This window comes from Melanotaenia boesemani, chromosome 16 (genome assembly GCF_017639745.1).
Source record: "Melanotaenia boesemani isolate fMelBoe1 chromosome 16, fMelBoe1.pri, whole genome shotgun sequence".
In the NCBI taxonomy this organism is placed as follows: Eukaryota; Metazoa; Chordata; class Actinopteri; order Atheriniformes; family Melanotaeniidae; genus Melanotaenia; species Melanotaenia boesemani.
The window spans coordinates 24,137,378-24,160,403 of NC_055697.1; the positions used below are offsets into that span (position 1 = coordinate 24,137,378).

The window sequence follows — 23,026 nt, forward strand, 5'->3', positions numbered from 1 at the left end:
TCTTAAGGGAAAGAAAATGGCATTTACGTAGAGAACTCATGGAAGAAATCAGTTTACATACATCCAGCCCTCATAGTATTACAAGTTTGTATTGATTTTTAAATGCTGGTTTTCCCTCTTGTCATTATTTTTTTATTTTTATTTTTATTTTTATATAGGCGTGGTAACTGGATCACTCTGAAGATGAAGAAGCTCATCAAGCCAAAGAGCCGGGAGAGAATGCGTTCTCTCACTTTGACTCCATCTCGCTCAGAGATAGGAGATGGTTTTCTGATGTTTCCCCAGGACAGCCAGGACAGTTCGTCCATAGGCTCTGGCTCCAATTCACTCGATGACACGCTCACACAGAAGAGGAGCAGCAGTGAGTAAAACTGAACATATATGCACATAGATGAAGAAAAAGATTCAAACAGTTCACAATGAAAAATGATTGATGAAATACTCTTTTTTTTAAAAATGTCAAATTAATTTTATGCTGATCGTTCTTCCCTGACACATGATAAGCAGTAAGAAACAAACTGCTGCTGTATGTGGGTTTGTACAGTGAGCCTGAGTGGTTGAATGGGTCTTTCATTCCCTAACTGCTCCTTTGCTTCTTTATCTCTCTCTGCAAAGGGAGGAGAGGGCATCAGTCGCATGTCCAAATGCAGGGTTCCTCCAATGGTATGGTGCAGATGGGGAGGGAGGGCGGGGCTTGTGACCCGACTGTCATTTCTCTCGGGGCATGTTTTCGTGAGTCCATTGTCTATGTCACTCTGCTGTTGTAGAGGTTACAGTTGAACTGCACAGCACGAATGTGTTTCCTTTCTCCCTCAGTTGGTTGGAAAAAATGAAACATCTCTTGTTTGAAACACCATCGGGTGAACTTGATTTAGACACTTAATTACGCTGCCTGGAAAAGGTGCTGCTTTGTGCCGTTGTTAAACAAATTTCTCCCAAGAATATGTTAACACCAGTTGTCTAAAAAGGATGTTATTGCATGTTTCCCCACAGATTTTACCAGGAAAAGTTGGTTTTATAAAATTCTGCTTTGAATATTTTTAGATAAACTATCTGGTCATTTGTATGAATTTAATTTGCATCTGAACTTTATAAGAAGGTGCACAATCATTACATAATTGTAGGAACACAATTATTTGCACAAACCTTGATTAAGAAACCTTTTTTGTACTTCTGCTGTATAATAGTGCTGACTGTTCATCTTGACTTGTATAACTTTTAATATTTGACCAACTAAAATGTTTTTATTTATTGATTAATATTAACATCACTGTTGAAATTGCAAAGGCAAGCATCTTGGTATCTCAGTGGGTGTATTTTGGCTTTAAGCCCAGTAAAAAAAGGAGAGTACAGTCACTTGGAGGAGCAGATTGTCAGCGGTGGGGGCAACAACTAGTTTAAAAGCAGTAGTGACATAATATGAGTAGGAATAGGAAATAATTAGACCTTAAACAGTAATTTATGTTTTATTTGTGTTGCAGTAAATCATCAACTCAAAATTCATTATTATGACACATATAAGTTTTAAAATGAGGTTTTTAGATATGGAGTTTTAAAATGACCTCTAATGTTTAATCTGTGACCAAGCTTTTAGCAGTCAACTTTCATTGCGGGTTATATCGACACTTCTCTTTACAAGAAGAATTTGTGGAAAAAGCTTTCATCACTTTTCAGCTCTCCATCATGCCTCATGAGTAAGCTAGTATGGGACTTAAAATTTTAAATCAAAATATCAATCAAACACACCTCATGTAGTTCAAATATTGAAAATCATTTCAGCTATCGCCCCCCAGGTCAGCTTCAGCCTCCATCTGAGTTACTCTTCTCTTAACCTTCTTATCTGTGCAGTTCACCTGTAAGTGAGACAGAAACACGCTCATATCATAGCATAGATATTAAATGGTGCAATGCATCGTTGCTCACTTTCATTCATCACCTGGCAGGTCGGGTGTACCAGCTGTGCTTATTTTCAAATGTAATCGGTGAAAATGTTTACTTCTTAAAAACATAATTTGGAAATGTATACTTTTACAAATAAAATATGAAATATTGTGTTAAAGAAGCAAGGAAGGCATTGCTTTTAACCAATATGTTCATAAATATTGCTTACATCTTGCACCAGTTATACTACACAGTGATGTAAAACTGTAGTTGGCTCTTTGTGGGTTTTGGGAACACTGCAGTTGTCTATGAAGCTGTCAAATTCCCCTGTTCACTTTTCTGATTGCACCCTTTAATAGTCGTCGTTCTGTGTCTCATTTAGGTGTGGTCATGTGTCAACTGTCATGTAGTGTCTTGTATGTAATACTTCCAGATAAGTTTGCTTTGTAATGTAAAAAGGGTCGATATCATGAACATCAGAATGTTTGCATTGTGTGCTGACAGAATGTGCATTTGCATTATATGCTTGTGTACATGTGTTGTATGTTAAAGTCTGCCCTTAAAATTATTATACAGGTTTTTAAAGTTAGCGATAGTAAATTCAGTCAAACCAAAAAGTACTTCAGGTAAATTATTTTATTTAGAAGTTACAAATACTAACAATACACCTTCGTGTTGTTATGCCTGAACACAAATCGCTTAGCCCTTCCAGGTTTTGCTCCAAGATCTTTTTCACATGTAACTTTGTCCATACATCTGTAGAGGTTGAAATTATTAACATTTTAAGTATCTTTAGGCTCATTGTAGGGGTTGTGTTTTTTTAGCATTGTTGTCTGTCCATGTGAGTGTCCAGAGGCTCAGCTCTCTCTGCACATCTCTCTCCCAACTCTGGCTGTGTAAACGTTAACAACATCCATCTGTTCTGCCCTCTTTTTTTTCTTTGTTTTCTTCTCCACCTCCCTCGGGCTTATTCTGCTCTTCCTCCGTCTGTCTGTCTGTCTCTGGCTGCACCCTGACAGCTATAAAAAGGTTGCCTTTCATGAGGAACAGATCCAAGGACAAAGACAAGGCCAAGGCCATCTACCGGCGCTCCATGTGTAAGACCCCCGTTAGCCGCCATGCTAGCCTTCCTCTCCCCTCTTATTGTCATGTTAGGAGAAACAAAGAAGGAGCAGTCACTGATGCCAGGGTGGTGGCAGTGTGGGGCAGTGGCAGTATGGTGCTTAAGGTTTCTGTCACCTCATTTCTATTTAATATTTAAGTCTTAGTGTTGGTATCTGGAATCTTTGAGTTTTTAAAGAAGAATTATTAAAATTAAACATTTGTTACATGGTCTCTACCCCACTTTGCTGCATCTGGTGACATCAGTAACTTGTTCTTAACTACTTCCTAGTAGTTACCACGCTTCTGTCACTTCCTCCGCCGTACGTTGTCTTCCTTCACTTTCTCCTATAGAATATCTTTAAGCCTTCACCACTGTAGTGTCACTGTGTTCTCACTGTTTGCAGATACATGAATAACAAACTTAAGAGATCAAAGTGAAAGTCGTAGGACTTAATACTGCTATGGCAATCAGGATTTCCTCTTCTGCAGACGTGTCTTGTAGTGTCATGCAGTCTGATTTGCATCTTTTGACCAAAACCTATCTTTTAGTTTGGTCACTACATGAATCGCTTATTGGGCAGCTTTCTCGTGTGCTCTGTGATTCCATTTTTGTGTTTTCTGAATGAAAGGCTGTTTGTGTGGGAGGTTGCCTGTTCAGGTGAGATAATGGGAGAGACTGCGGGTTTGCCTTTCATGGTGTGCTTGCTCCCATTCTCTAAATACAGCATGACGAAAAAGAATCACCAACCGCTTTATCAACTCTTGCACTCACCATGAAGGACTTGAAATGGAGCCTTTATTCTCTCTGTCCGTCTCACACTCTTGCTCTGTCAGCGTGCTGCATTTCAGATCTTATTCTGCTGACATGGACTCGCCCTGCTGCTGCTCGGAGCAGCTCTGCATGCCTTCATGCCGCTCCGTCATCATGTGACTCAATAAACAAAGTGCATAAAGGCAGGCAGTGATGTGGCTATGATGGACCAGGTTGACCAGCCACGCTGCCACCATCTTTGTGCACTTTGACATCATTTTAATGGCTCTGTGTGTGCATGTACCTTTATTTGGAATTTTTTTATGAAGTAATTATTGCATACTAATATGGACCTGGTTCTGATCAAACTAGCTATTTTTTAGTCCTTTTTAATCTTGAACTGTAAAGTTGAGACTTAATCTTTAAAATTATACTAGATGTGACAAGTGGTTCAGTATTCAAAACCACTTCATAGAGAAGTAGTTCTCCTGTTTTATTGCTATTTTTGTGCTGTATTTACCTATCTTTTTGGGTCCAGATTATTTCTAGAAATATTTGGAATTAGTCAATACACAATTAGACACCAACCAAGAGAAGACTGTGCCAAAGCACTAATTCTATTTAAAAGTAACTGATCAACTGCTAATTTCTGTGTTTATCCAAGTCACTTACATATACAGTACTAACTTTCATTTTTACTTTTTTTTAACCTACCTGTTAATGGTGGACAACTGTCCAGTAGGAATACATGACATACTTGGTTAGGATCAGTTTCAAAGTTGTTTGTACTTATTAATAATTTAGACCCAAACAGATGGGAAATAGTTGCCAGGTTTAAAAATACAGCAATTTTACTTGATATTATGGCAATCTGTTCATCTGAGCTACTTTGTCTCCATGCTTTAATGTCCAAGGGGTTACACAGCTTAACTTTTGTTTTTGTCTTCCTCCATATGGCAATTTAGCCATGAATGACCTGCTGCAGACCATGGCGGTAGCAGGCACTCCTGGGGCTCAGTGGACAGGAAGCACAGAGAATCTTGATGGGCCTGAAGCTGGAGAAGCCGGCATGGCGGGAGGCAGCAGGCGCGGTGGGCAGCGCATGAAGGAGCTCGCCCTGTCCACAAACGCCATTGACTGTGCCGCCCTGACCCTTCCCACTGCAGGACACAACAGAGCCAAGTATCGGCTTAAAGTCAAAGGTGAAGAAGCTGAGTTTATGGTCTAATGACTTCTTTCTGTTGTAAATTTTTCTCTTAATTTCTGTGTGATTGCGCATGTGTTGAAGGTGATGAAATCTGAGTACATAAAGCATCTGTAGCATCACTCTCCTCTTCCATTTCACAGAAAATGCCTCCTGCGAGGATGTTGCTGGCTCCTTAGATGACCCTAAGAATCAAGGTAAAACTTGACATAAAAATCATCAGAGTTTTTATTAAGTAGCAACAGCCTCTCAAAACTGGCTGGAAATCTGAGGACACTTCAAATTAGCAAAGAGGAGACTTGACAGACACAAAAAAGCAGGTCATGTCCACAGCAGTCCCCCTGCTAATCTTTGAGCTGCCTTCCCACACTTCGATTAAGCCTAATGTACTGATCTGTAGCAATTTTAGAGGAAAAAAAATATCAATCTCCACTGAAAAAAGGATTGACTCTAATTCAGGCTTTAGGATGTTATTCAGGGCAGTTAATCTGCAGCCAGGCAGAAATTCATCAGTTCTACACACTGCCCTAATGTTGATGACCTAGTTGTTAAACAGCCACCAAACTACTAACACACTCTAAGCTGTGGCTTTGCAGCTTGTGTTTGTTTGAACTTATTCAAGTTTTAGGTTTTAATTAGAAACGGCCTTTATTTGTAAAATTTCATCCATTGCAGTTTTAGTATGCTAGACTGACCAAATATGTAACCTGACCATAACTGGCCCTTTGTTTTCCATTTTATCTGATTCAGCAGGACACTGGTATTGTGCCCAGTCTGGATTTTGAGTTCCCAGAGGGCCCTTAAAATCAAATGTATCGTTCAGATCCATTTCCAAGTTCATCCCTGTAATGATGGAGGAAATGGACATCCAGTCTCTGGAACACTTTAGACATTACTTAAAATGCATCAGGATGTTTTGTGATGGTAGTTTGAGATACCTATTGATCTGTCATGCAACTTTAATAGCTGTTCATCTTGATTTTGTAACCAAGTGTAATGAAAAATTAAACTTTCATTGTTTCACATTCTAAATAGCAGCAGTGAGAAGTGTGATGCATTGTGTGTCTTATCAGGCCTGCAGGGGTATAGCAGTGCATTTTCTTTGTGTCCTTCTCCAGTTGAGCTGAGCGCTATGTGCAGAGTGCCCTGTAGCATCTGTAGTAAGTGACATTTACTGTGCAACGACAACCACTTGGGCTATAAATGAAGGGCTGGTTTCCTAGACATAACACCTGTAACATTGATCAGATCTGTAAGGATTTTTTTTTTTATTCTAGTTTGGTGTGACTCATGTCCTGAAAACCAGTTTGAATGTTTGTAATGGTTTTCAGTTAAACTTTTCCTGTGGACACGGGGGAAAAGGAAGGTCACATTGTTGTCACTCCTCTGCTTTACTTTCTTTTCCCTCCTCCTCGACTCCTCCACAAGTCCTCTCACTTCTTCTGGCACTAACAGACTTTCACTCTGTCATCCTTTATTATCCAGTACCAACCTATTGAGTTTCTTATGTACTCTTTAGTGGAGTGGTCTTTGTCTGTAGGTGTCCCTGTCCTCTCCATCATTAGCCTCTTTGTTTATTAGATGGGCATATTGGTGTAGCAGGCTGGCGGTGAGCCACCCTTCCTGTCCCTCAGCCCGGCATGTGCCATCTGCTGCCCCAGCAGGAGACGTTCTGTCCGACTGTTAACGTGCACCCAACTCCTTGTGTCAGTGCATGTTAGTGTGGATACATGTGAGCCTGTATAAATCCTAACTGTAAATGTGTGTTCGTCTTCCCTCTTGTCCCTTGCCCAGCCTCCAGACCCTCCAGTCTCCATAGCAACAGGACCACCAGTAGCAATAGTAACAATAACTCGCACCTCACTTCTCCTCTGGAGGGCAAAGGTATGCTCCTCCTCCTTCTTCCTCCATCTCTAGTTCTGTTCTCCAACTACTTAACTCTCCCTCTTTTGCTGAACTTTTTGTACTGATTTTAATGTTACTGTTATCTGTCCTCTATGAAAAAAAGTTTGCCTTTCTTATTTTGCTAAGAATTTCTTTCTTTTTTCTAATCCAAGTTGGACCAAATTGAACAAGTTCACTTTGACTGCACCATATCATGAAAACTAAAGCTGGGTTTATACTCGCACAGTGGCCTGTGCAGCTGACGCTAGTGAAATGTGATCTTGCATTGGAGGATTGTGATGGCGCTGTGTTGCATTTTCTCTTCCACGGTTCCCACCCAAATTCAGCGAGTAGCTTCAGAAATCGAGAAACATGTAATTACAAACTGACCAATCACAAGGGAGTACTTTTGTGTGACCACGCTGCAAGCAGGTGTGCACTTCGGGTCTGGAAGAGGTGTGCGTCAAGCTTTGGAACTTTGACACATGCTTTATTCCTCGTCTGGGATTTAAAGCAAGCAGCAATGGGTGGACAATGTCTTAAATAAGCAGGCAGCTTTAGAGGATAACAGAAATTGCCTCTCCCATTTTTTAACCTTCACCGCCCCCCATCTTACAGGCACTCTAAATGGCAGCCTCAGCAGACCCCACAGTGAAAGCAGTGGTGAGTTTAGCCTCAGTCTGGATCAAGAAGTGTGGTCCAGCAGTGGCAGCAGCCCTGTCCAGCAGCCCACCTCCTCACGCTCCTCTCACCAGAGCCCCCTGCAGCTGCGTAGGTCCCTCGAGCCATCTAATGCCACAGGCAGCCCTGGCCAGATGCAGATCATGAAGACTGGATCCCCTAGTGAAGTACTTTCCCTGCAGCAGTTCCTGGATGAGGGTATTGATCCAACAGAGGTGAGGCCTTCAAATCTGATTATGTTGCCATTATTTTTCAGTTACATCTTGTTAAAGAGATGAGCATCAAAACCTAGTTCAGAGAGGCTGGAAATGGTCTGGTTTTTACATTCTGCTGAATGCTGAATGTTTTTCTCTTAATTTCTCTGATTTATTACTCAGTTTCTGAAAATATTTAAAAATACTGTGTGTTCTGTTATTGATGATGATTGATCTGTACTCTGCAGTCTGGCAGTCAGGAGAACCTGACTGTCGACTCTCCTCGTCTCTCCACCTCTTCTGACCACGTTCAGAAAGAGCGCACCTTCACCAAGGGCCGGGGCATATTGCGTTCATCCAGTGGGAAAGCAGCACCGGTGACCACTGACCGGCCACCTAGAACTTCCGGACAGCCCGGCCGCCCCACCCTGCGGAAAGCTGAGAGCACCCGTGTGAAAGGTTCTGCCCCAATCCGCCCCAGCCTGTCCTCGCAGGGCAAAGCTACGTCCGTCTCTGAACGACTGGACTCGGCTTCTTCCACGCTGCCTCGTGCCAGCAGCGTCATCTCCACTGCTGAGGGCACGACACGGCGCACCAGCATCCATGACATGCTGTCCAAGGACCACCGACAGCCCGTCTCTGTCGACGTTTCTCCACAAGTCGCTTCCCCCAAGGCTGGAGTACGCGCCCAGCCAACACCCAGTGAGTACCACCCCAACAGCACCCACCCAAAGGGATCCCTTACCAGCACTGCACCCATGTCCAAGTCTGTCAGCCTACCCTGCCACAGCTTGGAAGACCCTGACCTCTCAACCCTCGAGTCTTTCCTCGGCCCCTCCTTCACTGTAGAGTCAGTGTTCATGGATTCCATATTTAGCGAGTCAGCAAGCATAAACCTCCCCTTCCTGTCTCTGAACCCCACCCTAGTCAGCAACATCAGTGGGCCTCCTGTTGCAAATAAGACCCACTCTCCCCCTGTTCCAAACCTCAATCAAAACCAGAGTCCTCACAACCAGTCCAATGGTCAGACGACATCCAGCACAGCAGGCCTGGCAGGGTACAAAGAGGGTGTTGATCCCAGTCGTGTGATTGATTCAGACCAGTCACTGAGCCCAGAGGAAAGCCAATCTCTGTGGTACGAGTATGGCTGTGTGTGATTGACTGGAAGGCTTCTGGCTTGTTGACTGTGACTTTACTAAAAGAGGGGAGAGCAAAAGAATGGATGAGGAACAAATCTGTTTCCTTTGCATGTTATTTATCAGACTATCTACTATCTCTGTGTGGTGTATTTTGGACTGTTTTCTGTCATGGTGCTGAATATTGGCAATTATTTTAATTTTTTTTTTCATTTCTCTAAGTTGGGACTTTGAATGCTCCTCTGTCCAAACACCTTTGCCAAATGATAATTTCCTTATCAAACTGTTTCATTGGCTAACACTACACTATTATCTGCTGTGATGGGTCCTAGTTACATTAATATTTCTATTTCAGTCTTAATTTGAAAATTATGAAGAACTAGACTATCAGGAGGATCAAAAATAAGTGTTTTATTAAACTGAGATATTATAAAGGCAGTTTAGTCACATTTAAAGTCTTGCAGTGTCAGATAATAGATTCACCTCCCATTTTATTATGTTTTGATATGTGAGTGCTTTTCACTGTAAACCTGGTTGCATTGTTCACTAAACTGCATGGCCTTGTACCATCAGCCTGAGCTGAAACACACATTTTGATCTATGTGATCAAAATGGTTATCATGTTTGTCTCCTTTTTGTTTTGGCTGACTTGAGCACTGTTTGTTTTTATGCATTTTATGTCCTTTTTTTTATTTTTTTTTCTAATGTATACATATATATCAACTGCAGCATTTACTGGATGCATGGTGGGTTACTGTCTGGTGGATTCTAACTGGCCTCTGGTGACGGTGACAAAATGGTGAACACTTCATTGCCAAAACAATCAAAACAGTCTTTTCACTTGTATAAATGCAAGTTAATGGTGAAAGTGATAGAAAACAGTATAAACATGGTGATTAAGTTTTAGGTTTTGTGGGTTAGTGACACATTGGATGGATTTAGAAAGTTATTAACAGATTAAGATTGTTTTGTCAATGAAGCTAAAATAATTTATTTTGGTTATTTGTAAACTTTTGTTTACTTCTGACGCACCACAGCTGGGGAATAGATATTTGACTTTGTGCTTTAGACTGACATCTTGTACAGACTTTAAATCATTAAGTTATAATCAAAGACGAGTGCTGCTTATTGTACCAAATTTAGCAAATGCCATCATTACTTATTTATTTTGGCTTTTGTACTGCATAGTTGCTGTTTTGAACTTGCTTTATTGTATTTATCTTAATCCACAATATATGCAGGAATGAAAAGTGTTCTTACCACTGTGCAGATGTAACACATTGCCTTTTTCCTACAGATGTGGAGGGCAGAAAGTCTAAAAGCAGGAGTGGGGAGGCGCAGCAAAGCTGCTAAACCCTGCCCCTCCCACCCTCGTCTGTCTGCTACCATGCTGCGAGTGCGTGGTGAGTGAGCGCTGCTCAAGCGGGAAGAAAAGGGGGTGGGAGGGAGAAGGTTGGTCAGTCTTGTCTCCATGGGAACCTAAAACGTGGTGTAACAGATGTCTTCCATCCTGCTGTGCACTTGCTCCCCCTGCTTCTCTCAGCTGTTACCCAAAAGCAACCCCTTCGCCCACCCTCCACCCCTCTGTCCCTGTGGTGCCAAACGCCTGCTTATAAATCCTGATGGGAACCCAGTCTGCATGGCATATGTGCCATTTCACCATGTTTCCTGTTCAGTTTCAACTCCTTGGCTTGACTTTTCCTCTACAAGAGAAGCTCTGCACCTCCAGCACCACACGGCCCTCCTCCGTCGCGTGTGCTGTCAGACTGGTGACCGCTGAGTGTTTCATACATGTGACTGGTGACCCTTTTTCTGTTGTCACTGCTTATTACTGCTGCATGGCTTTGGTGTAACAATGAAATTCTTCCCCCGTGCATGTAGATACAGGCTGGTTAACTTCCCTTGTCTCCTGTTGATAACATTGCAGTTTCTCACTTTCAATCTTCAACTGCTCTATAACTTTAATTCTATTTTCTGTCATGTTTTTTCTGACCTCTCACTTTTCTTTTCTTATTCTTTTTCTTCTTTGCTTGCGTGGACTCAGAAAGAAAGGTGGCCTTGGAGCTGTGTATGAAGTCGAGTAGAGCTAATCTGCTGAGACCGTCTACAGTGAGAAAAGATTGTATATCCCAGTTTCAGCCTTTTTATTAAAACCCAGGACTTTTCAGTGGAGAAAAGTGGCATCCTTCTCTGTTTCACCCTTTTTCCTTGAATCAAGGAAATGACATAGAAACACTAGAAAATGTTGCATGGACAGTTTTTCTGTTCATATAAGGATACTGTGGCAGATTGCATTGTCGCATGTGAAATCAGTGTGGCGGACTGCTAAATGTGCACTAGTCTCTGAACTAAGATTTCAGTGCCAATGTTCACACAACAGCCAAAAAGGCGATCTGAAACCAGACTGAGTTATTTCAGATTTTCTACAAAACTTCAGTCAGAAGGACCTTCTTCTGCCCTTTCTGAGTGCACAATCAAAGACAACATGAAGCATGTCAGCACAAAACATCTCTGGCTACTGTATCAGACTGAAGAATCACAATCTGCATGGAGCAATCAATCATCCCACTTCCTTTTTCCAAAGAGGAGGAAGGTGTCCTGTGGGAATTTTAATAGCCAGGATGCTTGATGCACTTGGACGTAAAGCCATGACAGCTCAGTGATTGGTGTTTGTTGCCTTTGGTCATGAATGAAGGATGTGTGATCTGAGAGAGACTGATTATGGGAGTGTTCCAGGTCACCTATAAGGCAGTGGTCAGCTGTGTGTTATGCCATAACAAACACCCTGAGACAAACCTCATTCATTGTTCATCACTGAAACTAATTCATCATAGGTAATTTACTCAATGGTACTAGATCATCTCATTTACTGCTTCCTATCCTGCTCTGATGTAGAAAGTAATGGTTAAAGCACGCCTGCAGTACTGTGTATCTACTTTGAGAAGGTGGAGTTAAAAATCTGACTGGAGTATAGGTGACCTGAGACCTGCCCGCTACATACAGAGCATGTGCAGATTTCTATTGTGTTGAACATGATGGTGACGAGACCCAGTGTTTTTCCTCCTTTTCCACTTTTACATGAGTTCATTTGATGTAATTAAAAATCATCAAGACTACTGTCTGCCGTCTTTGTCTTAGTAATATTGGTCTGTGCTTTCTATTGTTCAGCTAAGGTTTGGGTTACACACAAACTGAAATCAGTAATTGTTGAAAAAAAAGCACATTAACTTAAACTCTACAGTTCTTGATGAAGGCCACTTGGATAATTATCTACTCATAAAACACATTATATACTTTAACCTAGGAGTGAATATTTTTAACATTTACATTGCCAGGTTAATTTTGCATGTAATTTTACAATTTAACTAAGTAGTGTTGTTTGATTTAGACTATTTCTTTACTAATGCTGCTCTTGAAACCTGCACAGGTGTTTCCACTTTGGTCGACCTTACTTGGGACTGTTTGCCTCACCTGCCAAAATAAACTATCCTTAGTTAGGGTGGATATGTTTGCAGGACTTTGAACAAATAAAGTACAGAGAAAACAGTAAAATGTAATTAATGAAGGTACTTAAGAAAATTAACAATCCACCAATCCGCATCTCATCAAAGACAGCCTGCCAACACTGGGTGACCCTGTTTCTACAAGGCATCCTTCCTCTTCAACCACCAAAGGTAGATAAAAACACCACTGGTTTCTGCTTTACTTTTTCACACGGGTTAAATTAAGTAAAAGCTGCCCAGTAATATACTACATTTTCACAAATTCAAGCCAAGGTTTCTTCTGTTTACTTGACCACAAAAACATGAAATTCTAAGGATTAATTTTTCTATTATTTGATTTCACTGAGAGTGCCTCAGTTTATTTGGTATGTGGGTGCCCCTAGTGGTGACTGCTAGTAGTGCATATTGTAAACAATATTAAATGGAAAATTTTGGTTTGTATGAACAAAAACGTATTTTTAATAGGGCTTTATTATTATTTATTAAGAGGGGGAAAAATAGCATTTTCTTAAAAAGAATTAATGTATTGACATATTTTCTTTTAATCTAAATACGAAAAAAGTTGCCTAATTAACTTGATAGCCTATAAGTCTACTTATATTTATTAACTGAGTGAAAGTGAGCCTTTACAGGGAAGTTCACTTCAGAGCTATCCAAAGGTAAATCTAGAGGTTGTGGATGAAATGAAAAGAACGTTGTCCTACTGACTGCTTCATACTTGATCATTCAAATTCAGCTTGAAACTATTTTGTCAAAATGTTTAAGAATTCTTTATTATCTGTCTCCAACCATGTCTACCCTTCAGAAACTTTTTGTACCACCCATGTAACTTGAGGATGCACAGAAGGATCATATTCCATGATCAGATTAAGTGTTATCATGATATGAAACATCAGTTTATAGCATGTTGCATTACCATGACAAATTGTCTTAGCACCTAACCTGCTGTAGACCCGAGCAATCAACTCTCATATGTCTACATAAGAGGATATTTACTAAATCAGACCAAACACTGTTAGACCTTACTCTATTGATTTTCTAAAGGCCTGGAGCTAACTTATTTAAATCATAACTATAAATTATTTTAGTTGCCATTTTCCCCTTTTGAGGGTGCAATGAATCAAATCTAAATTCTATAAAATATCTAATCATCTAATAAAAGGCTTTAAAATAAGGCTAAAATAACTGGGCAAATTTAAAAATGATTTTCATTAGAGCCTGGAAACATGACCTTTATAGTAATACTGACTTTTTAAAACACGTTTTCAGCTTGTTCTTTATTTGGTGCAAAGAGCAACAAGCATTGCATCTGACCTTAAGACTGAACTTTCTCACATACTTTAAATAATAAAACAGGTATATATTCACCTAACCAGAGTTAGATCATCCTGCCCAATGGTGTGGCACAGACATGGATTAGATTCATTTACATGTTTGATGCACTCTTAGTTATTGTAAGTTAAGCCAGAGGATTGCCTGCTTCTCCAGTATATACCCCTGTTGATGCTCAACTCGCTACAGTATGAGAAATGAGGACTGCATTCAGACTGTAGAGGACAATAACGGATGACCAGACATAAACTTAAAAGCTGCAGCAACAGAAAGTAAACGGACACCCAGGCTGTTATTTTGAAATAAAACTAGAGAGTAACCATCCAAATAAACAAACAGTAGTTTTTAATGTAGGATTTTATTAAGTTTATGATCATGCAAAAATCCAGCATCCAATTGAGTTTAGACTTAAGTGGTCCCTTCGTACTGTAAGGTTACAATGCAATAAATTTACTGTCAAAGGGGCACATACAAGCTAAGGCTGTAGCTAATCTTTTATGCATTTTTATGCAAAACAACATCACTTGATTTTGATATCTCAGACAGCCATGTCATAACCTCAAAGATGCAAATAACATAAATTTCCATTTCTTTATCAAGTTAACAGTGAAAAATGACCAGAAACTAGACATGCATATTTCTTCCATTTGTAAAACTGCATATATAAGGTGTTAAGGTTTTAAATTATTTTCAACATTTGTTTTAGACACTTGACGCTCACAATTCAGTTTAAAGAAGATCAGACATTTGCCAAAGTATTTGAACTGACTTTATATTCATATGTGCAGTTAGAAACGGTGAAGTACTGTTCCTGCTGTGGTTGGTGTGAAAAGACCAAAGCTGGCTTCTGTGGTACATTTCAAGTCTTTTTTTTTTTAAATTAGTTTCTAATTCAGGAAAGGGAAGCAGGTAAAATTGGCTAAAAAGTTATTGGCATTTGTGCTTTTCCCACTACATCTTAGTAGTATATGTAGCATAGTCTTGACACCAGATTCTTATGACTAAAATAGTTAATTTTCCAAATAACTTGGCAAATTGTCTCCCCCTCGTTCAGTTTAGATGGGTGTAATACAAAGCAAGTTAAAAGCAGACTTTTCTTTTTTTTTTTTTTTTAGCTGGCTTGAGAAAACCTAATATCTAGTCAGAAATCATGAGTACAGTGACAGTGTTATTCAACTTAGTGGCTTTCCCCTTCAGGCTGTTTGCATAAAATACTTCAAATGCCTGATTCAAGAAGAAAAGACTTTTTTAAAAAGGAGAATTGACAGAAAAATTTGAAATAGTGTAACGTTGAGTCATGCTTAGGTATGTATGGATGAAGGTGTTTTTTTTTGTTCATATTGAGGTCATCAAGTACATCTGAACACCCATCCTGTTATATTACAAAAGCCACAACAGCTGCTTTCAATCTAAGATGGATAGCACACGGCTTATTAGGATAACGGGAGAGATGAGCACTACAAAGCTGTTTCCTTCCACATTCATACGCCGTCTCACCCGTTGTTCCAGGGTTCTTACCAGAGACATCCAGAACATCTCTGGAACATTTCAGGATGTGTGAAAGCAGCTTATGTCACTGATACACATCCCATGTATTTTTCCTGCAGCTCACAGATATCACTGAATCAGGCAGGATAACGGAAGATAACATGTAGTATGTCGCAGAGAAGGATTGTTATGGCGTTAAAAGCCAAGTTCAAAGTCATTATGGAACAATTTAAATGAATGTTTTATGTTCCAATTTTACTTTAGCAATGTTAAAATAAGTGTAATAATTGATTGAGAGGGGAAAAAAATGAACTTACTTCATTAAGATGGTTATTTTTGTTAATGTTTTGGTAACATTTATGTACCTTTGCTTTTTAGTTTACAACAGATTGGCTGATAGTCCTAAATAACTTGGATCTTATCAGAGACTAAAAATCTTAATATGGAGATCAATAGTTCTTAAAGTCTGTGGCCAGTCTTCCTTTTAAACAGATTAAATGCTGGAAAGATGTAATTCAATCAGCTCTGTCACATGGTTCAATTTGACCCCAAAAGGGTGTTTAATGAATTTTTAGATTTTTACCCCAAAACTTAGATGATAAAAAGCTTTCATGTTAATTTCAATGTCAGAGGCCAACATAAAGTCAATAGTGTATTTGAATTTGTCAGTCAGATTTTCGTGTCTAGAATATCATCAGGAAATAAGTTGATACAAGATTTTGTTTGTTCCAGCCATTTTAAATCCAAAACTGAGCTCAGACCCTGTTCTGTTTAAGCTACATCTCCAGGCTCAGTCTTCCTTATTAACACTTGCTTTGTAATACAACCATTAACTTAAAAATTTAATTGCATCCTTTTTTAAAACATTACAATGATTGTGAGGAAATGCAAACACAATGTAGAAAAAAAAAATAAATACAAAAAAGTGTCTTTGTAGCATCAGCATACAACTGGGCCTGTACCCAGAGCACAAACAAAAGTACTTTAAACCGTAAAAACATCACATAGTTTCAGTACTGGTTTTACGACGAGTCATCATGGTGCAAACGGTGGGAGGAAACACGGTTTACGTAACACGTTGGATATGTCACAGCACTCTGAGAGGAGCACAGGTGGTCGATACAGAAGGAGGGAGGGCTCACATATGATTCACAACATTAAAAGTCTTCTCGACTGTTGGTACACATGATATGTGATGATTTGAAGCATCACTGCGATTTCTTATTTTAGACGACCACCAGCAACAGCCTAAACTAGTGCACGAGTTATTATGGAGCAGCGTGGCACAGACGGGACACACAGCAAGCCTCCCTCCCCCCTCCACCGGTACAAAGTTTCTACAACACAGTGAAACAACAGCGCTGCAAAGTTCGACTGACATACAGATATGTTTCGACCTCTCAAAAGGGAGAATCCTCATGCTCGTGTGCTTCTGTGAAGTTATAAATCTGATGACAAACAGTAACTTGTGTCTTTCAGTGTCTGAAGATCAACAGGTACATTTAGAAAGAGGAAAAGAAAGGGGGTAGGGGGTTGTGGAAATCTATCTCCGGTAATTTCATCTCTTGAAAACATTTCTGGCTAAAATAGATTTAAAAAAAAAATATCAACATCAAAACATTTACAGCTACAACGTTTACAACAGAAAGTGATAAAAGGGACCAACTTCATCAACTGCCACGAACAAAGGTCCCACAGCTCTCAAGCTGAAATAGCCCTCTTCTAATCATGCCCCCCCCCCTCAGTTGCATTCCCTTTTTTAACATGCTTTTTATAACGCCAAGACTCCACGGACTACAGCAAGCCAAGACGCACAATATACACATTTTGAGACCACCTCAAAACAAAGAGACAGGTGCAAAGGTGACATCATCATCATCACACAGCTTGGTCTTACTGAGACGGTAATGGGACCAGTTAGCAAAGGTCACATCATAAGAGTACAAGAGGCAGGAATGATGAGAGTAGAGGGGCAGAGGTAAGGTAGGAGGGAGTAAATTTGGCAAGCATAACCTGAAGTTGCAGAAAGATTTACTCCTTCAGAAGAGCAAACATAACAGCATCGAGTCTTAAGTGTCTGTGCATAAAACAGTACAGGCCATTAGTCGTGCTTCACCTAAAACACACAGCGAAAAAAATAAGAAAAAACAAGTTTGTGAGTGCTTTGTTCTTCCAGATAAAATGTGAGGAGCTTTATTCTTTGACCAATGGTGCCACCCTGTGTTTGACCTAAACGCTGCAGCCCAAAGAGATGGAGGCCTTCTGCAACTTCAGGATGAGCTGGCCTGGCCTCGGAGACGCCACCTTAAGGGCAGAGAGCAGGACTTTTTTCTGTGTATCTGTGCTTGCATGTTGTGTGTGTGTGTGTGAATATCATTGTATTTACACTGGTGCACCTCACAACCTCTCCCACAAAACAACAAACAAACAAAAAAAAAAACCTTTTTATGTCTAATTCCCTTCAAAGCAAATTGTTTCTCCTTTTTTCCTTACATAAATAGCTATTTGTACAAACTTCTGTTAAATAAAATCCCCCTTTTTTATAATTAAACATTGTCAACAAAAATACTTTAAAATATTGTCCATAATTGAGGAGATAAAAACAAAGCTTTTACTAACACATAATACAAAAAGAAAATAAAAAGTAAAGATCCCTTCACTAATGCATCTCCTTTAAAACATTGTGGACACATGCACAAACCTGACTTTACAAACTGAGGTTAAAGTTTGTATTAGTTGCTCCCAGCCCTGCAAACCCCACCCACATCCCAGCAATACCTGCATCAAAGTAGACGTTCTGCTGCTGTCCAGACAAATAATAATGACGTTATTACAGATATACTGTTGCCCCAGCCATACCCACTGTGAGTGAAGTGTACTTGTTTTAGGTTTTTATATTTATATATATAATTATAGTGGCAACACGTTAATACTTTTCCACATGGCAGACAAAAACAAAGACAGGGGAAATAAAGGCCATGGGAGAAAAGGACCAGGGCAGCATCATCCCCATTGTCATCAGAAACATGCACCATCTGCAAAAAGTGGGCTGATGTCAGCTGGACCCAAACGTCATCTAGCTAGGGATGGACTGGATTGGTGTTGGTCGGTTATTCATTCAAGCTTTAAAATATGTTATTTTCTTTTGGTTTTTTTTCCTTTTTAAAAGTTTGTAATATATATTCCCCACTTTTGTGTTCTCTGAGCAGCCTCGTCCCAGCCAGGATCCAGGCTCCACTCCAACCACGGAGAGAAAACGCTCCAAAAAGCTCTAGAGTTCAGGCATACCTGGAGAAGAGAGAAGCTCTTCAGTTTATTGATATTGAAAGTTTAGAAACTTTGATTCTTTACCATTTCCTTTTAATGTAAGAAAGGAAGACAAGACATATTCTATCCTTATAAAAATGTTAATTCTCAAGAGCTAAAAGCAGTGAAGAGGAGGTTTTACTGAAATTAATGATCTTTACATTCACCATCGTTGCACCTTTCTGACTGTCTTCAGTCACATGTTGAAGTCTCACCTGGGCCTGGGTTGTCGGTTCACTGCAGCGGGGCAGCTGGGGCCCCTGAGCAGTGGAAGTGCACGTTGAGCCATTTGGCATCGCGACGATGCCACACACGTGTCTCCTCCGACTGGCAGGAGCGTGGCCGTCCCTGGCTGTCAATGTACTGCGTCAGACGGATGTAGGCGATGCAGGCAGCATCCTCACCAATCAGGTGGACGTGAGGGTTGAGAATAGTGGTGTGCACTGGTTTGTTGTTTTTACTCAGAACTATAAAAAGGGAAATGAGAAAATCTGCTGTATGTAACTGTTTCAAGTCTCTGACATGCTCCTACATTAATACAAAAGCTGCTTTTTAAAAGGGAGGAAATTCTCCTGTAATAACCAGCTGTTATTTTAAGCAAACCTTAAATTCTAATGTGAATATTGGAAAAGCAGCAGGTTTTCCACTGGGTTCGGATTGTCAAGTTAGACACAACTCCTTTGTGATTAACTGAGAAAATAGTTGATTTATCTGTGGTAAGCAAGAAGAAAGGAAGAAGAAAACAGATTTAATGAGTCAATGTTTGTAATTTTTTGATGTTTTGAAAGACACTTTTTGTGGGTAGAATAAAATCTTCTTAGAACATTTTTTATTCCACGGACGGAGGTGAAACTTCTTCAGGCTGCTCCTTCCAACAGCAGCCCTACTTAATCATTTAAATTTCTAATTTATATTTTCCCCTGTAATCTGTTTTGAGGTAAAATCTTCATGTTACAACGAACTTAAAGGGATCAGCTGCAGTACATTTACATGAACTTTTAAACTTACAGGCATAGTTTGACCCAGCCATTTAATTGGACCACCGTCCCAGTATACATACACATTAGGGGAATTCCAGTTATTGGCTTAAGTATATTTAACATCTGATGTTAAGTGTTTATAAGTCCCTTTTAGCTAGCTAGTATTGGGCTCCTTCCTATTGACAGAAACTAACAAACAATTTAGCTGACAACAAATTAAAATATTAAGGGTTGAATGAGGCAGCTTTACAGTTCTGTACATTTCATACAAGCTGCTGCTTTATTTTCATATATTTACATAACTAAATGCATTTGTCATCTCATCTGAATATTCTTTCATGTTACCGGGTGCTGCTCTGGGTACCAGTGTCTTATCTTATTTCTGGATCAATACTAGTGATGGGAACTGTGGAATATGTGAGAACACTTTGTCCCACTTGCATCAAGTTAAATGTACACAAAGGAGTGTTAGTCCAGTTATGATTATTTTAATTTTGAATGATTTTTAGTGGGGCCTACATATTTACATGTATTTTAAAAGCCCAGTTTTGATCTAACAGTATCTTTTTGCCCCATAGTGTCATGTAAACGTGCTGACTGTGCCTTTTTGACCGATTACCACTGATTCAGCAGAACGTGTAATAACTCCTCAAATGAGCAACTTACGATTCTCAAAGTAAAACTTGTGAAAGTCCATGCCCTCAACTAGGTTTCCAAGGGCCTCAGGCTCAAAAGAAGTCAGTCCAGGGTCACAGATTCTTCTGTCAGAGGAAAATGAAGTAATAAATAATCCTGTGGTGAAGAAAAGAGACTAACAGACACACTGAACCCAAACAAGCCCTTTACACTTTGTGTATTACACATTAAAATTAGGTTTCTTTGTAAATGAATTGGCTAAATGTTTTCAACAAGAGGTTTAAAAGATGATTTGTAAGGAGAGAATTTTGTCATATATTCAAACTTACGTGTATGCCTCAAAATCACCATTGTTAATGGCTTCAATCAGCTGCTCTGTCATCTTAATTATCTCTTGTTTACGAGCTGAAAGCAGAAGAAAAAGGAGGAGGAAGAGGTAGTTGTATGAGGTTAGACTGACAGGAATAATCTGGATGTCAAACATCAACCCATGCTCTATCTTATCTGACATTTCAACTTAATTCCTCATGTCAACAGACCACGTCAACAGTGCTTCAGGAGCCTTTGCTCAAGCTCTGCACATCCTGCCTTTCACTTACTCTGCTGCAGGTTACTGCTGCCTGCTGGGCGTGACTGGGCCGACTCTGGTTCAGGGCAGGAGGGCTGAGCTGGACCAGCCTGAGCTACAGGGACAGTGGAACTGCTAACAGCCTCCTGCAGAGGACCAGCTGCAGGTGGGTACAGTCATCCCAGTAAAATGTTATATATGCGGCTTCTCTGCTTTGCTAAATATATAACTAACTGATAATACACAAAATGTGCAACAGTAGCAAAAGAGTAGACTCCAGACATTTGCTGGATAATCAGAGGGGAGTAGTGAGCTGCAATCATGTCAAGGTGCCAGTAGATGGCAGCACAGGAAGGCCAAAAAAACAAAATGCTAGTGCAGCAAGTGGTGGTAAGATTATTTTCATTCTTTAAATAATGGTTTGTACAAAGGGATAGTTGTGTGGCTGAAGTACTGTTGTTGGTTGTAAGAGGAAAGTCAGGAAAGAAAGGTGAGAACCGAGTCAGGTAGGTTGCTTCTGACTAGGGCAGTGGGCCGTGAGGAGATGGGGTCTGTTCCACAGTAGTGCTACACTGTCCTAACCCTGTATGCTCTGTGTTAGCAGTCACTGGCAGCCACTGCCATCATCACAAGACAAACACAAACATACACAGATGCACACCCACCAGGAGACAGAGGATGTTCCTACAACCAAACTGCTTGTCTGGCCAAGATTTGATGGTTTGTGATACTATTCACACCCAGACAGCAAAGAATATTTAACTCAAATGTGGGCTGTAACTAGCCATTTGGGTTCAACTAGAAATAACCCAGATATCAAATTTCTATCTTCTCTCTGAATTTATCTGGGATGATGGTTGCATCCACCTCAGCAATTTAGCTTCAGCGCTGTGTTGGCTTTGCTTTTGGTTTCTACAACTCTGGACTCTTGAAACATCGAAGGCTGGTAAATGAACTAAGCACAGCCTCAAGTAACAGGGTTAACCTTTATCTGGAGAGCTGCAGGTACCTTGCAGCACCACATATTGTTTGTTTAACAGTGAATACTCCATGTTTTGAAATTCAAGGAGTTCAGTGAAAGTGATGGAGACAAAAATGACTAGTCCTTTTTTTTTTTTTTTTTTTTTATTTTGCTTAGGAAGGTTTCTCTTTAATAAAATGACCCTGAAGTATCTATGTGGTATTTTTCTTTTCTGTTCTTTTAAGAGTCAGGTGAATTCTCTACATGTTAAAGAAAGAAGGTTCAATGCTTCCTTTATGATCTACTTTAGCATTGAATGCACTCCTTTATGAAAGAGAACTGAAATGATGATGTCTCACAAAATGTTCAAAATGATGCTCATTTACTTTCACACAGAAAACTAACTGATCTGGGAATCCTGCAGGCAGTCAGAAAAACAACAGGGTTAGGCCCACTGTACTGCAGGCTGTTTTTGTACCAGGCTGTAAACACGTCTTTTCTCCCGTGTAGTCGGACATTTTACCAAAGGGCTCTCTGGGAATTGACTCACTTTTAGAGACAGCTCAAGTTGCCATTTCAGAGCTGCAGATTAGGCAGCTCCATATTGGCTCAGAAGTTACCAGTTACTCCCATCAACCCATCAAAACTAAAATGAATTTAATTAAAAGTTGAACGTTAGTGATTACAGCATCTTTAAGTTCATTAGCAGACAATCTTGATAAAAACTGAGATGGCCAGTAATCTGATTTGTTAATATTACCACCAAAGTGTGATTTGGAAATGTGAAATTCTTTACAGACTGACTACATAAGAAACTGCCCATCTCCAGAAATACTTAAAGTAAATATTCCCACATGACACTTAACTAAAAGTTAATGCCAGTGTAATTGGGCTATATATTACTAACTGGCTCATAGATTGTTTTGTCTAGTTTCTGATTTAAGACTTAATCTAAATAATCACCATGTCCTAATCACATATAAACTGTTTTGCCCCCATCCTGTTAACTTAGTCAGACTTAGAAAGGGAGAAAATTTGAGACATCCAGTGCCGTTTTCCACAAGTGACTTATAGGATATTTTGTTCTGGAGCAATTAGGGTAAAATCAGACTTTTATTCCCTGTAGACACCACACTACCAGAATGTCAGTTTGAATTGGAAATGTAAATGGAGGCAATAGCACAAGTGTATTATTTGTGATAGCAGAGCTGTTTCAGCCCAGTATGGTATTTAGAGGAGTCTACAAAACACACTGGATCTCTGAGTATGCAGTACCTGCACCCGAGCTTTCAGCTGTGGATAATTCTGATAATTCCCTATAACATCTGCCCAGCAGCCATGCATTACCATCAATATATCAATATTTTATCAATATAAAATAAAAACATTTATTGTTCGATAATTTATCTGATCTGGA

General features: G+C 39.9%; 2 protein-coding genes across 23 annotated transcripts in view; one reads left to right on the plus strand and one right to left on the minus strand.

Moving 5' to 3' along the window:
* LOC121655547 (girdin-like) overlaps positions 1-10,238 on the plus strand; it is a 60,144-nt gene extending 49,906 nt beyond the window's left edge. Inside the window, exons 30-38 of one of the 4 annotated variants that reach the window (XM_042010279.1) lie at positions 159-361; positions 616-663; positions 2,901-2,978; positions 4,702-4,938; positions 5,084-5,137; positions 6,059-6,100; positions 6,735-6,824; positions 7,443-7,720; positions 7,948-10,238. In XM_042010279.1, the coding sequence (XP_041866213.1) occupies positions 159-361; positions 616-663; positions 2,901-2,978; positions 4,702-4,938; positions 5,084-5,137; positions 6,059-6,100; positions 6,735-6,824; positions 7,443-7,720; positions 7,948-8,856 (1,939 nt within the window). In that variant the 3' untranslated portion in view covers positions 8,857-10,238. Of the gene's footprint in view, positions 1-158; positions 362-615; positions 664-2,900; positions 2,979-4,701; positions 4,939-5,083; positions 5,138-6,013; positions 6,101-6,734; positions 6,825-7,442; positions 7,721-7,947 lie in introns of all 4 variants that reach the window. The other 3 variants (XM_042010280.1, XM_042010281.1, XM_042010282.1) reach the window with 3 other exon arrangements.
* A 3,771-nt stretch (positions 10,239-14,009) lies between these two features.
* camk2g2 (calcium/calmodulin-dependent protein kinase (CaM kinase) II gamma 2) overlaps positions 14,010-23,026 on the minus strand; it is a 71,815-nt gene continuing 62,798 nt past the window's right edge. For 18 of the 19 annotated variants that reach the window (XM_042009791.1, XM_042009790.1, XM_042009787.1 and 15 more), the window contains 4 exons: positions 20,410-20,485; positions 20,111-20,205; positions 18,680-18,931; positions 14,010-18,446 (listed from right to left, as the gene is read on the minus strand). In XM_042009791.1, the coding sequence (XP_041865725.1) occupies positions 18,699-18,931; positions 20,111-20,205; positions 20,410-20,485 (404 nt within the window). In that variant the 3' untranslated portion in view covers positions 14,010-18,446; positions 18,680-18,698. Of the gene's footprint in view, positions 18,447-18,679; positions 18,932-20,110; positions 20,206-20,409; positions 20,486-20,679; positions 20,809-23,026 lie in introns of all 19 variants that reach the window. The other variant, XM_042009792.1, reaches the window with a different exon arrangement.